At 35.9% G+C, this 15876-nt stretch overlaps 1 protein-coding gene across 3 annotated transcripts; it reads left to right on the forward strand.

The window, feature by feature from the left end:
- Positions 1–2015: 2015 nt before the first annotated feature.
- LOC121806810 (cyclin-D3-1-like) lies at positions 2016–3858 on the forward strand. 3 transcript variants are annotated; one of them, XM_042206964.1, is made up of 5 exons: positions 2016–2525; positions 2604–2805; positions 2889–3019; positions 3096–3119; positions 3196–3858. In XM_042206964.1, the coding sequence occupies exons 1-5, from the start codon at positions 2103–2105 to the stop codon at positions 3217–3219; spliced, it is 804 nt and encodes a 267-aa protein (XP_042062898.1). In that variant the 5' UTR covers positions 2016–2102; the 3' UTR covers positions 3220–3858. The 3 variants fall into 3 exon arrangements, with proteins under 3 accessions (XP_042062898.1, XP_042062896.1, XP_042062895.1); XM_042206962.1 differs by having other exon boundaries at positions 3096–3131; positions 3196–3857; XM_042206961.1 differs by having other exon boundaries at positions 3096–3854.
- Positions 3859–15876: the final 12018 nt, after the last annotated feature.

Genomic DNA, 15876 nt, shown 5'->3' on the forward strand with positions numbered 1-15876 from the left:
GGTCCTCCCGTGGGCGCAGTCGGGCGCAAGGGAGAAATGCGGCGAAGGCAGCTAGAGGGAGGACGGGCCGAGCCGAATCAAGCCAGACGGGCTCGGGCTCGGGGGGACCCTCGAACTCCCTTATGTCCATGTACATGACCGCCACAATGGCGAACACTTCCCGCTTTACGCCTACCCAATACGAAGCCTGGCTTAACGGAGTCCTGTTTATGGCGGCACAACTTGGTATCCCGCCTCCAAGTGGCCTCAGGGCACCTCCACCGCCTTTGGGGGATTATTCGCCGACGGAGTAGTTTTTTTATTTTCTATAAAATTGTATTTTAAATTATGTAATTTTTATTTTTTTTAGGATTTTAATTATGTTTTTTTTTTTTGAATGTTAAGTTGTATTTTTATTTTATGTTGTAATGTTATTTTATTTTTAATGAAGTGTGTTTTTTATTAATTGAATTTGGTGGAAAAAATGAAATTGAATGAATAGTAATTTAAGGGACGGTTAAGGGACGGAGGGTTGCAGGTTCCGTCCCTTAGTTAAGGGATGGAGTAAAAAGGTACAGTGGAACCCGCAAATAGTGTTTTAAGGGACGATATAGTGACATTGTCGTGGATAGTCTTACTTGGAATTGAAGAAGGATGGATGTATACTCGATTGTGCAGTGTCTCTTAATGTTGCTTCCATCAAATGTAGCTTTCAAGGGGCCCTGCCTTGTGTTGTGTGTGTGCCGTTAGGTTCATTTCTCACCGCCAATACACAGCTTAAAGCCACACATTACGCATACTTACTCAATTTAAGGAAGCTCAAATTAAAATCGAATAATATCCATTTAAATTAAGTTATTTGGCCAAATGTTGACAAGGTTTGAAAAATATGACATTAAATGATGGAAGATTTATTATTTTTCTCAATCTATTCACCCGTCGAATTTAGGATGAAGTCAATAGTGATGTGACAATAATAATTTCCTACGAAAACTAAACATCGTTGTTCAAAACGACATTTTCATTGATGAGGCTCAAAATGACAATATTTCATAAAAAATAGAGGAAGTTATTTCATTAAAGAGATAGATGTTTTTTTTTTAATCCAAAACAACACTGTTTATTACACGTCTATGCTACTAGTGAACCACATAATCTAAATCCATACACATAAACAGTTGAAATTTCTGTAAACGACAAACGTGAAAACAATAAAAATTCATGATTTAATGTTTTGTTTTCAAACGTTAGGTAATTGACTAGAATTGGACTAAATTTGGTGATGTAAAGTAGTAGTAATTGAAAAGTAATTATTGTATAGTTGGAGACTAAGAGCATCTCCAATGGCGGACGTCCGGTCGGACGTCGCGACGGGCGACCGGGACGTCCGCCATTGTGGCGTTTAGGGTCGGATACGGACGTCCCGTGAGGACGTCGGGTGTCCTCGGACGTCGGCGCGACAGGCGGGCGGACGTCCGCCATTGTGGCGTCCAGTCGGACGTCCTGTTTTTAAATTTTTTTTTAAAACTCTATATATACGGCTCGTTGAATTTTATTTCATTCGCACCACTTGTGTTAACAAGTTTCTCTCTCTACATCTCTAATTTTTCCCGTTCGTATTCTCGGTCAAATTTTATTTCCGTAAATGTAAATTGTTTTATTTGTAAATGTATGATTTTTTTTTATTGCGGGATGTCCTAGTGGGAAGGACGATGGGAAGGGAGGATTGTGCAGGGGATGTCCTAGTGACGTGGCAGTGGGATGGGAAGTCCTAGTGACGTGGCAAGAGGTGTTTTTGGGATGTCCTAGTGGGATGTCCGCCCACTGGAGATGCTCTAAGGCAATTAATTTAACAGAAATACAGTCGTTATACTTATATGAATTCGAAATCGAAATCGTAATGAATGAATGAATTAATTATTGTGACTTAACTAATTCCACATACATACAATACAGTATATGATTAGCAATTTATAGGGGTAAAGAAAGGACAAGCAGTCTGATAAAATCTCCCTCCTTGACTTTGTGTCTGTTTGTGAACTCCCTCCCTCCCTCCCTCCCTCCCTTCTCCCATTCCCTCATAATTATATATACAAAAACACAAGCACATCTTATCATAAATAATGGCTATTGAGCAATCCGCCGAGAAATCCTTCCTCGACGCCGCCCTCTACTGCGAAGAAGAGAAATGGGATGAAGACAACAACAATGAAGACCTCCCCCCATTGGAGCAGGACCACCAACACGACCTTTTCTGGGAAGACGAGGAGCTCCAGTCCCTCTTCTCCAAGGAGAAACAAGAACGCCCTCACCACTCTCTCAATCTCTCCCCCTCCCGAAACCAATCCGTCCACTGGATTCTCAAAATCAACGCCCACTACTCCTTCTCCCCCCTCACCGCCATCCTCGCCGTCAACTACCTCGACCGCTTCCTCTCCTCCCTCGCCCACGACAAGCCCTGGATGATCCACCTCGCTGCCCTCACCTGCCTCTCCCTCGCCGCCAAGCTCCAAGAGACCCACGTCCCTCTCCTCTTAGATCTTCAAGTATATTAGTATATTATACGCTTCCCACAAATTCCCATGTTTTTTTGCGTTTATATATGAGAGTTTTAATTGATGCAGGTTGAGGAAACCGAATACTTTTTCGAGCCCAGGACCGTGCAGAGGATGGAGCTGCTAGTGCTCTCGGCTCTGCAATGGCGGATGAATCCAGTCACCCCGGTTTCGTTCCTCGATCACATTGTAAGAAGGCTGGGATTGAAGAGCCACGTCCACTGGGAATTCCTCACCACCTGCCACAATCTCCTTCTCTCTATCATTTCAGGTTCATCTTCATTGGGAGACGGAGGGAGTAAATGCTAATAATAAAAAGAAAAATAGATTAAATTTTTTTATGTAATCATACAGATCCGAGATTCACACTGTATCTCCCGTCGGTGTTGGCAACTGCGACAATGCTTCACGTGATACACCGGTTGGAGCCGCGGCGGGCCGTAGAGTACGAGGGCCAGCTGCTCGGCGTGCTCAAAATCAACAAGGTTTGGGTTTTGTTTTTAGTCTTGAAATGGAGATTCTGGTAATAAATATGTGGAATGAATGAACGAATGAATGCAGGAAGAAGTGGATGAGTGTTACGAGGTGATTAGAGAGGTACTAGATTCAATTTCAAACACTGGATACAACAATGGATTGAAGCGTAATATTTGTCAACCAGGTAGCCCAGATGCTGCAATTTTGAATTTGGATTGCAAGAAAGCAAAAGTTGATCAAATCAGACTCACCACCACAGTCCCTCATTATTACACACACTCCCTCTCCCTCTCCCTCGACATTTAATTTTCTCTATATTCCTCTTAATTAATTATAGTAGTAGTAGTAGTAATTGTTTCTTGCATTCTCGGAGTAATGGTTTAAATGGCCTTTCCACCAACAACTCTGCCAATTTGTGCACAAGGAGAAAAAAAAAATACTTATATATATATGGAGAGAGAGAGAGAGAGAGGGAGAGGGAGAGAGAGAGAGAGAGGGAGAGGGAGTGGCAGGAAGAGCTGGCAAGGGAGTAAGTGAAAAAAAGACAAGAAGCAATGAAGAATATCTGCACTCTGTTTTATGCTCACTCTCTCTCGTATGGACAATTCATGAATTGAGGCATTTCTTAATGTTAAACATCTTTCTTGTACATACATATCTTTCCCTTTTTATCTCTCTCACATATTTGCCATTACTAGCTGCTTTGTGAGTAGATAAATAATCATCTGAAATTATGAAAAAAGTTGAATTGTCGGTCACTGTGGTTTGACCTCGATTGAGGGGCCTTTTGTTTTTTACCTTCTCTTTCATGGCTGGCTTTTGAAATGTTTTGTTTTATCTAATGTCTGTATTTGGGAATGACAGCTGGCTTCTTTTCATCAATTTTTCACTGAAAAATGTTTGGGTAAATAGAAATGAAATGTAAAATTATCTAATAGTATATGGTCTGAAACCTTTAGAAATGCATGCATGCATAGATTAATACTATTAGGCATCGTTTGGTAGCCATGTCATGTTTTGACTAGACATGATACAATTTGTGATATTTATCATAGTTTCAAATTGTTTATTTACCTTGATTGGGTGTTTGATAGCTTAAGATAATTACGAGTTATCATATTTAAGTGTTTGATACAACAAGTTACAAATAAGGATAAAATTATGATTGTCAAAAGTATCCTCATTAATTTAAATTAATCCCTAAACTATCCTTAAAGAATAATTGTTGTCTCTCTCTTCTACGGCTCTCTGTCTACTACACTTCTCCAAATTTCCAATATCCCAAAATCACCATCTTCCTCATTTTCTCTCTACTATACTTCTCCAAATTCCCAAAACCACCGTCTTCCTCAATCTCCTCTCCACGCACTGGCGATTCTCCATGGCGCCACCACCGTCACCGCCTTCCCTCTCCCTTCCCCCTCGTCTCCCTCGTCTCCCTCTCTCTATGGATCGTGCTCTCTCTCTCTCTGTCCACTCTCTGAGTTGGACAAACCCAATCCTTTGCAACGTAATGTCAAGATCTGTATCAAATTTGAACAAGCTCAAGAGGCCAGGTTTAACAAAAATCTGCAAATGAGCAAATCACCATGTCAGTAGCTGCAATGTGTCCGGAGATGACATAGTCACACAATTAGAGATTGGAGAAATAGTCCAACAAATTAGCATTGAAATAGGCCAAGAGATTTGAGGGTTTTTTCAAGGTATTTCGGGTAAATCTTGAAGAATACTTGCAAAAGTCCTAACCTTGATTCAGAAATAGAGTCGCCGGAAGAAATGGATTCACCGGATGTTTGAGTTGCCGGAAGAAATGGAGGGAGGCAGAATGAGAGTATTGTGGAAGAACTTCTTGTCCCAATTTTTTTGAAGTGAGGATTATTTTTTGTGTAGTGAGGCGTTTATTTTGGATTAGGTTTAGAAAATTTTAAATTATGGGTAAAAATGTATTTTGTAAAATTAACTAGGTATTCTTGATATGTAACATGGCAAAATGGTTGGTTACATATATCATTGAAACATAGATTTTTCAATGGGCTTTGTGCGGGCCGGATACAAAACACGGGCTATTAAGTTTATTAACATAGCTACCAAATGCACAAATAAACCCGGATTAATCCCCTTATCTAGCCGTAACATAGCTACCAAACGGCCCCTTACTATGTAATTGTAACCCTATTTATTGAGTGGGTGCCACCGTGTGACAGTCATCATATAATGTGTATATCAGTGCTGCATGCATCATGCATGTGAATATTTGACTCCACACACATGAAAGAAAACTTATGATTAGGTCCTTGACATAAATGAAAGTTTTATGGTCTTCACAATTCATTTTTTTTTACAAACAACAGAGATGTGCAAGTTTAAAAGGATTGAAAAATGAGAGTTCATTAAATGATTTTCAATAAATTTGATGTTGAATTGATAATTTAATAGCAAGTGAGATCTGCCAGTATTCCTCAATCTTATATATTGTCTTCATATAGTAGTTGGTATACAAGGTATATGTAGGGATCAGACTAGCTTTGAATTCACTAATTACCGAGACTTTTTTGGTCTTGTACAAGATAGCTCAGTCAAACTATCAACCAAGCGACTGATTTACAAAGAACCCTAGCTATTACAACAGTAGCTAGCTAATTATCTCGAACTTGCAATCTTGGACCGAAGCTCCAAGATATCACCGAGAACCCTGCACACTAGAATATCTAGTCAGTAACAAAATAACAGATCCTCTCGGATCTAAACATACAACGCAGAAAATAGAGAGAAATCAAAAGAATCGCATAGATCTAAGAGCTATGGCTCAGCCACCCGCTAATAGTACAAATCTATTCACCAAAACCACGATCCAAGGGAGCACCGTTGAATCCAACCGAGAAAACACTTCTCAACCACAGATCCAACCCAAAACCACTCCACCGCCTCTGATCTATTCACTCTCGGAACCACACTTCACAAAGAAACCTCTCAACAGGAAACCCTAACTTCTCCAGAGCCTAGACGTCTCCAAACCGAACCGGCCCGGATGAACCGGCCCGGAACCGTCGCCGGCGGTTCCGAACCGGAACCGGAACCGTCACCGGCGGTTCGAACCGGCACCGGAACCGCCGGAACCGCCGGGCCGGTTCCGGTTCCTCATTTTATGCAAACCGTAACCGGCGGGTCGGAACCGCCGGTTCCGGCGAAACCGGCGGTTCCGAACCGGCGGTTCGGCGGTTTCCGACACAATTTCAGGCCTACTCCCTAGCCTTTTCACAATTTCAGGGTTAAACCGGCGGTTCCGGGCCTAAACCGGCGGTTTCCCACCGCAATTTTCAAAATTTGAAAATTCAAACGGTCCGTAAACCGCCGGTTCCACCGAAAACCGGCGGTTTCGGCGGCGAACCGGCGGTTTCGGCGGCGAACCGGCGGTTTCGGCGTTATTTTTCAAAATTTGATTTTTTTTTTAAAAAATTTTTAATCACAATTTTCCCCTATAAATACCCCCTCCTCTTCCATTTCTACTCACCCCATTCTTGTGTTAATAAGAATTTCTCTCTCAATCTCAATTTCTCTATTCTCCATCCTCATTCTCTCAAGTTGTGTACGTTGTTTGCGCTCATAATTTACTCACGTTGTTCTTGTTCACGTTATCATATAGTCATATTCACATAAACACTACTATCTATTCTCTACTTCCAATTTCCATAATATCATGTCTTCATCTCGTCGTGGTGGTGATCGGGGCAAGGGCATTGCTCAAGATCAAAGTGACTCTCGGCGTCGTCGTGCCCCTTCTAGAGCACAAGTTGCGGAGGAGGTGGGAAGGCGAGCCGCTCTTCGATTACAAGTAAGTTCTAAACTTCTAAATTAAATGTTTTACTATGTTAATATGTTATAATAAGTTTTAATATGTTAGTAGTTTTTTAATATGTTTTATTATGTTATATGATATAAGTTTTAATATGTTAGTAAGTTTTAATATGTTTTAATATGTTATATGATAAGTCTTTAATTTGAGAGCACCATTTGGTATACTTGCTCGGAAAAAGATTATGTGCGGACTACCGCCTTTTCTTATATCCTTGTGCAAGATGGTCTATTGTGGAATGCCTCAGCGTGGTCCTTCCTTTGATTTATATGTTAGTATGTTTTAATATGTTATATGATAAGTCTTTAATTTGAGAGCACCATTTGGTATACTTGCTCGGAAAAAGATTATGTGCGGACTACCGCCTTTTCTTATATGCTTGTGCAAGATGGCCTATTGTGGAATGCCTCAGCGTGGTCCTTCCTTTGATTTATATGTTAGTATGTTTTAATATGTTTTAGTACGTTTTAATATGTTAATATGTTTTAATATGTTTTAATATGTTTTAGTAAGTTTTATATGTTTTAATATGTTTTAGTAAGTTTTAATATGTTAGTATGTTTTAATATGTTTTAATATGTTATAATATGTTAGTATGTTTTAATATGTTAGTATGTTTTAATATGTTTTAATATGTTATAATATGTTAGTATGTTTTAATATGTTTTAGTAAGTTTTAGTAAGTTTTATATGTTTTAATATGTTTTAGTAAGTTTTAATATGTTAGTATGTTTTAATATGTTTTAGTAAGTTTTAATATGTTAATATGTTTTAATATGTTTTAGTAAGTTTTATATGTTTTAATATGTTTTAGTAAGTTTTAATATGTTAGTATGTTTTAGTATGTTTTAATATGTTAGTATGTTTTAATATGTTTTAATATGTTAGGACAAACTAGTAGTACAACCGGATTCCCCGACGAAGAAGAGTAGGCGCCAATACTTCCGATCAAGCCAAATAGGTAAGCAAGGTAAGAGAACTACGTGGACTTTGATTCCAAAATGCAATTGAGCATTGAGGATACGTAGGCATCTCAACTTATATTTCAACTTAAATTTTAAATTTAAGTTTAAATTTAAGTTGAGCTCAAGTCCTTTTCCTTTATTTCTTTTTTCTCCCCTTTATTTCGAATATGTAATTTTGTAAATTGTAATGAAGACTTTAAGTCTTTTGTAATTTATAATTTTGAAGTTGTAATTTCTAATTTTTATGTTGTAATTTGTAAATTTTAACTTGTAATTTGTAATTTTAAAGTTGTAATTTGTAATTTTGAAGTTGTAATTTGTATCAATAAAATTACATTTGTACATCGCTTCATTCTAATGTTATTTACGCAAGTTTTTTTACATTTTAAACTTGAATTACAATTTACAAAATGCAAAAAAAAAAAAAAAAAAAAAAATCGGATAAACCGCCGAACCGCCGAACCGGCCCGGAACCGGGTAACAACCGACGGTTAGGCCGGTTCAAGTGAACCGGCGGTTCACGGTTCATAAACCGGAACCGTGCGGTCTTCGACGGGCCGGTTCCGGTTCCAACAAATCTTGAACCGGAACCGCCGGTTCCGAACAGTGAACCGGCGGTTCACGAACCGTGGTGACGTCTACCAGAGCCCAAGCAACCGAACTGGTTACTTTCCCCACAAACACACACGTTTTATCACTCAAATATCCGTGAAAAACTGTAGTGAAACAACCGGAGAAACAACACTCAAAGGGAAAACCAAATCGCCAGAGAGCATAGAGAGAGAAGTGAGAGAGTGCAAAGCGTCAAGTGAGGCGGTGGAGTGGAGAGAGAGAGCATATATATCACCCAAACAATCGGGCTAGGGCAAAACAGAAGCCCAAGCTTCCTGGGCCAGAATTAATCCCGGGCCCAAATAATAGTCCACCTATACAACAACCCACATAATCAACAGTATCTATTCACTTGGATAAAGATTAAGTGAACTAATTTTTGTGTGTTACACTTTTACCTTGTTCACATATTTTTTACTTCTTATTAAATTTTAATTTTGCATCTTTCAATTGAATTTATGGAATCAAATAAGAGTATATAATTATTTTTAAAATTTATTATCACTTTTATTAATTAAATATTGATTATTACGTGGATTTTTAAGATTCAATTTAGAATTATTAGTACTTTACATCTTATCTGATCACTACTTCTTACCTTACTTCTTAGTAGAGTTTAACGTGCAAAAATATAATGCAAAATAATTAATTAAAATAAATAAATAAATAAGCGCTCGTGACATTGATATAAGTCAATATAAGGGCAGCAATAATTGTACGAAATGGCAACCAAAATTTGATCAGTATTAAAAAAAATTGATATTACTATGATACTGTGAAAGTGTGGAAAACTGAATACACATCAGAAATAATAGGTTAATTTCCTTTATTGAGTTTGGTCAACGTAAGACAGTTGGAAGGGAGACAAAATGATCATAACAGTGATTGCTGGTAGAGATTGAGCATATGCAAAGCAAGCCTTCCTACCCAATCATAAATCCAAAAATCAAATTAATCTAGAAGATAAATCGAACCAAATCAAAGTCCGAATAAAATTGAACTCAGTAAATTGAAAATAGAACTGTGAAAATCAAACTACATTGAAAAAAAAAATGTCCTAATGCTTCATTATACTATAGTAGTAGTAGTAGTGTAAAAGGAATAATATGATGAACTAATAACAATATTTAGGCAGACAGATTATAACTTGAAAATATCATATCATATGTATCCCAATTTGATAGACTGTAGACGTAGGTAAAAATAAGATTTTATAGCAGTTTAATAATAAAATCCTTCTATGCAATTTTGAGAACCCTAGCTAAATTTCAATGGTTAAAAGTGGAATGTGCTGACGTGATTTAGTATGAATTTATACTTGGTTAAATTGTTGTAGGCTTTTTTGCTTATAGGTAGTATAAAATTCAATTAAATATATATATATAGATTAAATACTATACACTTCATCATTTATATTAAATTTGATTTTGATTTTGATTTTGATTTTAATATTTTATATACACAAATCAAATCAAAACAGAATTCTAAAAGAATTCGATTTAATCATTTCAAAGTATTCTTTTTTTCAAAATATTTGCACACTTCTTGTCGACAATGTGTTTCTAATTTAATTAATAGGTTGGAAGTTCGATTAACTATAACCACAAAAGATAAATGATTTATTTTTAAAATATATTTTTCACTTTCAATGGTTATTTTACCTTCTTCTAATAGTAATTACTAATTAATGATCATTAGCATTGATCGATCGGGACATATACTACATTCTTGCAAGAAAGTTGTTAATTAATAGTACCTGTATAATTTAGGGTGTTAATCGATTGAGTTTTTCTAGGTAATGTCTCACGAGTCCAATTAATTCAACTTAACAAATAAAGTGAATTAGTTATGTGATTATATATTCATTAACTCAATAAAGATAAAAATACCATATACTTTTGCTTTTTGATTTATTATTTTCCTCTTTTTTTTTCTTCTTTAATTCCTTTTATTGGAGCACTAGAATAAAAGTTTACCATCCCTTTTGCTTCTTGGTATTGTCAATTTTGTAAATTTGGAGAGAGTAGAGATTGTGAGCATGCCTAAAACCCTTTTGGCTTTTCTTATTTGGTCGCTTCTTTTTTCACGTGTTACACTCGATATTATTTTTTTACAAAAGCCAAATTAAATTAGTTATTATTTATAGACATGATATATTTTTTCCGTGCGTAACAACTGGCTTATTACATAATCATCCATCCACCATAATATATACTCCACTTATTTGCTGAGTTCTTCGTGCAATCGTCATTATGCGTGTCAATAATCATACTGAAATAAAGTAAAACATTTAAGAGTTAGACTAATTAATCAAAAGCGTTTTAATTTTGATGTTTGTATATGCTTATAGTAAATTGTAGGATGATTTTGCATTTGCTAATTAACTTGATCTTGTAAAACGTAGGATGATTTTGCATTTGCTAATTAACTTGATCTTGAAATCATTTTACAGCCTGAATAATACTCTGATGTTCCATTAAAAACGAAACGTTTTCCTTTTTAGGTTGTTCCATTAAAAGTGAAACGTTTCCTAACTTTTTCATTTTTCATCCTCTTACTTTATTCTCTCCTCATTAACTCACAAAACAACACCACATAAAATGCCTTGCATAAAAGCAAATGTTTCATTTCTAATGAGACGGAAGGAGTAGTACGGAGTAACATATAGTAGCAATATAATTTAATCTTCCATCATCTATACAAAATTACACACACACAAAAGTTCAATTGGGCATGGATATATTATATGGACCTTTTCTTTTGTATGCACATCGACTCTAATTAATTATACCAAATGCAACATAGTACTACATTGGATCAAGAGATAGTTGTGGGATTTTATTTGGACCTATTTGAATCCGTATAATTAATTTTTTATTAACCAAATTAACATTATCACATTAAGGGAGATCTAAAAACTAACAATAATATGTAATCCAAAATGTGGATGGATGATTTCAATGAAATATCAAAAGTCCTAGATCTGAAACTTGGAGACAAAATCTACGATTTTGTGGAACTTGTCTTTTTTGACCTTCTTCCTTTCTTCTAGAGAAGGAGAGAGAATATGTGTGTTTTGCATGTTTGTGATAATCATTTTGAGGGGAAGATTATGATTACCGTTTGAACGAGTATATTTAATTTATACTTACCACATTATAATTTGTACTAGTTCGAACTACACATGCATAGTTTGTGTATGTTTTTGAAAAAAAAATACTCCTATATAAAAATGTAATTAGCCTTACTATAAATTATTTTCAGTACAACTCCTACTTTATAGTCCGGAGCATAGCCATTGACGAAATTATCCTCATTTTGTATTTTACGACCTATGCATGACTAATTCGATTTAAGGGTTTTCTCGTCATTTCTTAAGGTGCGCAATTAATTTTTTTCCAGTGCTCTGCTACTCTGCGCTGCCTGAACAGAAATAATATGAGTATTAGTTATGAAAATAAATTAATATTAACTGCTAATTGAAAAACAAAACTGCATTTCCATATTAAGTCAACTAAAATAATGGAAGGAGAAAACTGAAAAAGCATGAAAGTTAGTTTCTCATGTAGGAGGAGAGAGAGAGAAGTCTATGAAAGATCGCAAAGGTAGGTTTGTGTTTTGTCCCCACAAATTATAATTGTAGTGTAATTGTACGATGATGCTCTAGGGGTTTACTTAGTTCATTTTGACATAGGTCATTTTCCTTATTTAATTTTTAGAAAACTTATAAAAATGAAATAGTTGTTCTCTTATGCTTATGATTAATAAAGACGCGGAAAATAATGGTGAAAAGTAGAAAAAATATGTGGGATGGAATTTCACCTTTTGATTTGTTTTTCAGGTGTCACAGCTGTAAAGCTGTAACTCTAACTGGAAAATAAAAATAAAAACACTCCACTCCACTTCATCCAAAATATTTGTTTGGTCCCTCAGTTTATGGCTATTTATTGATTTTCCGCCACCTCTGCCTATTTATGGCTACTTACAATTTTACTTTCATTCCTCGTTTTGCATAAATTCTACATTCCAAATTCCTGTTTTCATTCTTCCAATTATGCCTTCAATCTTCTTTCATTTACTTTATAATTATATTATCTTGTGGATAATATAGTTACATATCCACAACATAATTTTGAGAATTTATTGATTTAAGTAAATGAATGCAATTTGGAGAAAACTTTTTTTCCTTTAAGGGATCAGATTTTTATTTCACAATATAAGTTAAAAAATTCAAAATCAAATGTTTTTAAGTTTCATTTTTCTTAGAAAAATTGCAAAGAAGTGAAGATCACAACATTTTGAATCTTAAGATAAAATCAGAATCTCTTAATAATGAGAAAGACTCTCTAAATTTGTCAAACTGGCCTCTAGTGCAGAAGAAAGAACTATTATAAGTCACGATAAAAAAAAATAAGAAGACATAGATTGAAAAATAAAAATAAATTTAGATCCACGAACATTTTATAAAAATTCAAAGCGGTGTATCCTGTTCAAAAAAAATAAAAATACTCCATTTTATAATATAATAAATTGATATCCATTTTGTTCCATTTTGATTCAATTAAACATCTTTGTTTTTTCTGTCTCAAACCCATTCTCCTTCATTCCTCGTAGACTTCGTCTCTTTCTCCCAAAAAAAAAATACTAAATCTGAGTTCCTTTCTCCACATGTCAAGCCATTTTGCGCCGTCATTGGTGAAGGTTTTCCAGTTGCTTTTTGTGTGGCATGGTTTGTTTTTTTCAGTTTTATTTTTCTTGTTCCAAAGTTAACAATTAAATTCGATACTTTGATTGTATTCTTTATCTTTACATTCGTTTGAAGTTGTTGATACACCCATTCACGTCACTGTGATTATCTAAAAGTAAAATCTTTTGAGACCATTTCTTGATATAGAACTACTTTTATTCTGTTAGGGTTTATATACTTTTAAATATTTTTCGAACTACTTCCATATGGAAAACTCTACATTCACTTTTATCCGGTTATATTATTAAAATTATCTAATCACATTTTCTACTTTATTATCTTACACACTTAAACCATTAAATATTGATCTCGTAATTTCAATGTCCAAATGAAACAACACCTTGAGTAACTTAAGAATACGAGAGCATATTTTTCATCTAGTTTGGGCCCGACTAAATGACACCATATAAATAGAATCGGATTTGATTATCAACTGAGATATTAAAATTAAATGAATTCAGTTGTTAAAAACGAGGAAGTGGTTTTTAATTTTGTTTTGCATATGGCTCATAAAATTTCATTACATGATTATTTATGATTTAGAAGTTTGAGGGGAAAATAGACGAACGAGTTTAAGTTTTACTTTTAAAATAAATATGAAACGTGATATTTTTCGTTCCCCAAAGTTGAGGCATTGGCGATTGGTGAGGAAGACACACATTGAAGTATGAAAGTAGTAATTAAATATGTATAGTTCATTTAGCACTCCATACTTAAATGCCTCGACCACCTATATTGGGAAGAAGCATTAATATCCAATGTTTCTCTGAAATAATTGATCATTGTGCCAAAAGAATCAAAACAAAATAAAAGGGAAAAATTATTTGACTATAAGATAACTAGCTATAATAGGAATATATTCGTAATAATAAATAATAGGTGCCAAATAAGAGAAAAATAAATGGTTTTGAAAGAAAGAAAAATTATCTTTTAAAACATAAATACTTTTTCATCGATTATAATATGATAAAATAGCACTATTCGGAAAAAAAAAAAGAACATTTAGCATTGAATTCATGCCCAAGTCCCCACACCGTGATGGGTCCATGATCTAATTGGGCCGGTAAGTGGGCCTTGACGTATCTTCGAAGTGGCCTCATTTATACTGTCCACACACTCCTCGCGTGAGTCAAATTATTACTTCTCCTCCATGAACATTTATAGCTCCAAATATATTACCTTATATTTTAAATATCCAGAAAGAATTATTTTAAACTTAAATCTATTTTATTGATCTCGAAAATAAAATAATTATTGTATTTGTGTGCGTAACAAAATGTTGCATATTACTCCCTCCGTCCACCATTAGGAGTCCCACTCCATAGTGACACGAGTTTAAAGAAAAATGGGTGGAAAAAGTTGATGGAATATGAGTCCCACTTGTATATATTAGTTTTAAATGAAATATGAATAGAATGAGTTAGTGGAAGGTGAGACCTTATTATCATTTATAGTAAAGGTGAATCGGGACTCCTATTCGCGGACGGACTAAAATGGAAAAATGGGACTCCTATTCACGGACATAGGGAGTATTCGACACAACATGTAAAACAATTGTGCGTATAAAGAAGCGGGTGCACATATTACTTGCTATGAGCAGCATGTTTATGCCTTGACCAATGGCATGGAGTGTCCTGCACACATCATCCCTCCGCAACTAGTTTCGACTTTAACATTATTTTTATTTCTCAAGTAAGAAATGTGAAAATTGAATAATGTCTACTAAGTTTCCCAAGGTACACACATACATGAATTACGAAAATAGGAGCACATTGATGGATCCGCGAATTTCTGAGGTTTGTAAATGCTGGTAGAGAATGAAAATGCAGATCACGACACAGAGAATTTACGTGGTTCGATTTACTGAAGTAAATCTACGTCCACGGGAAGAAAAGAGGGCAGAGTTGTATTGCTTGATCTGTTTTCTACAGCTTACAAATACAAACTTGCTATATGGTGTTTTATCTCTAGAGAGCTTAACCTTCTTCTATCTGATCTAAGTTCTATTTATATCTTGAACTAAGATCGTGGCTTGCATCACCACCCTAAGTCGTGGATGTCGTGTAGCTCATGGCCTAAGATCGTGGATGTAGCGTAGGTCATGGCCTAAGATCGTGGATGTAGCGTAGGTCATGGCCTACGATCGTGGCCTGAGTTGACACCACGTGGTAGTGGGTGTGTTGGACATCCTGTATGGGTCCACTAACTCCTTGTTCGGTCGAATACTGAGACCGAACTGCTTTGGTTGCCGATCTGAGAGTAGAGCTTGATGCCGACCTGAGAGCAGAGCTTGATTGGATGGCTTTTACCGAGCTGTAGGCTGAGGCCGAACTCTTTGGTAATGCCGAACTCATACTCCTGCTTTGGTTGCCGATCTGAGAGCAGAGCTTGATAGGTTGGCTTTTACCGAGCTGTAGGCTGAGGCCGAACTCTTTGGTAATGCCGAACTCATACTCCTGCTTTGGTTGCCGATCTGAGAGCAGAGCTTGATAGGTTGGCTTTTACCGAGCTGTAGGCTGAGGCCGAACTCTTTGGTAATGCCGAACTCATACTCCTGCTTTGGTTGCCGATCTGAGAGCAGAGCTTGATAGGTTGGCTTTTACCGAGCCGTAGGCTGAGGCCGAACTCTTTGGTAATGCCGAACTCATACTCTTCCTTGGGCTTTGGGCTGATGGGCCGTCATTGCTG

The sequence above is a fragment of the Salvia splendens genome, chromosome 6, assembly GCF_004379255.2.
Source record: "Salvia splendens isolate huo1 chromosome 6, SspV2, whole genome shotgun sequence".
Classification (NCBI taxonomy): domain Eukaryota; kingdom Viridiplantae; phylum Streptophyta; class Magnoliopsida; order Lamiales; family Lamiaceae; genus Salvia; species Salvia splendens.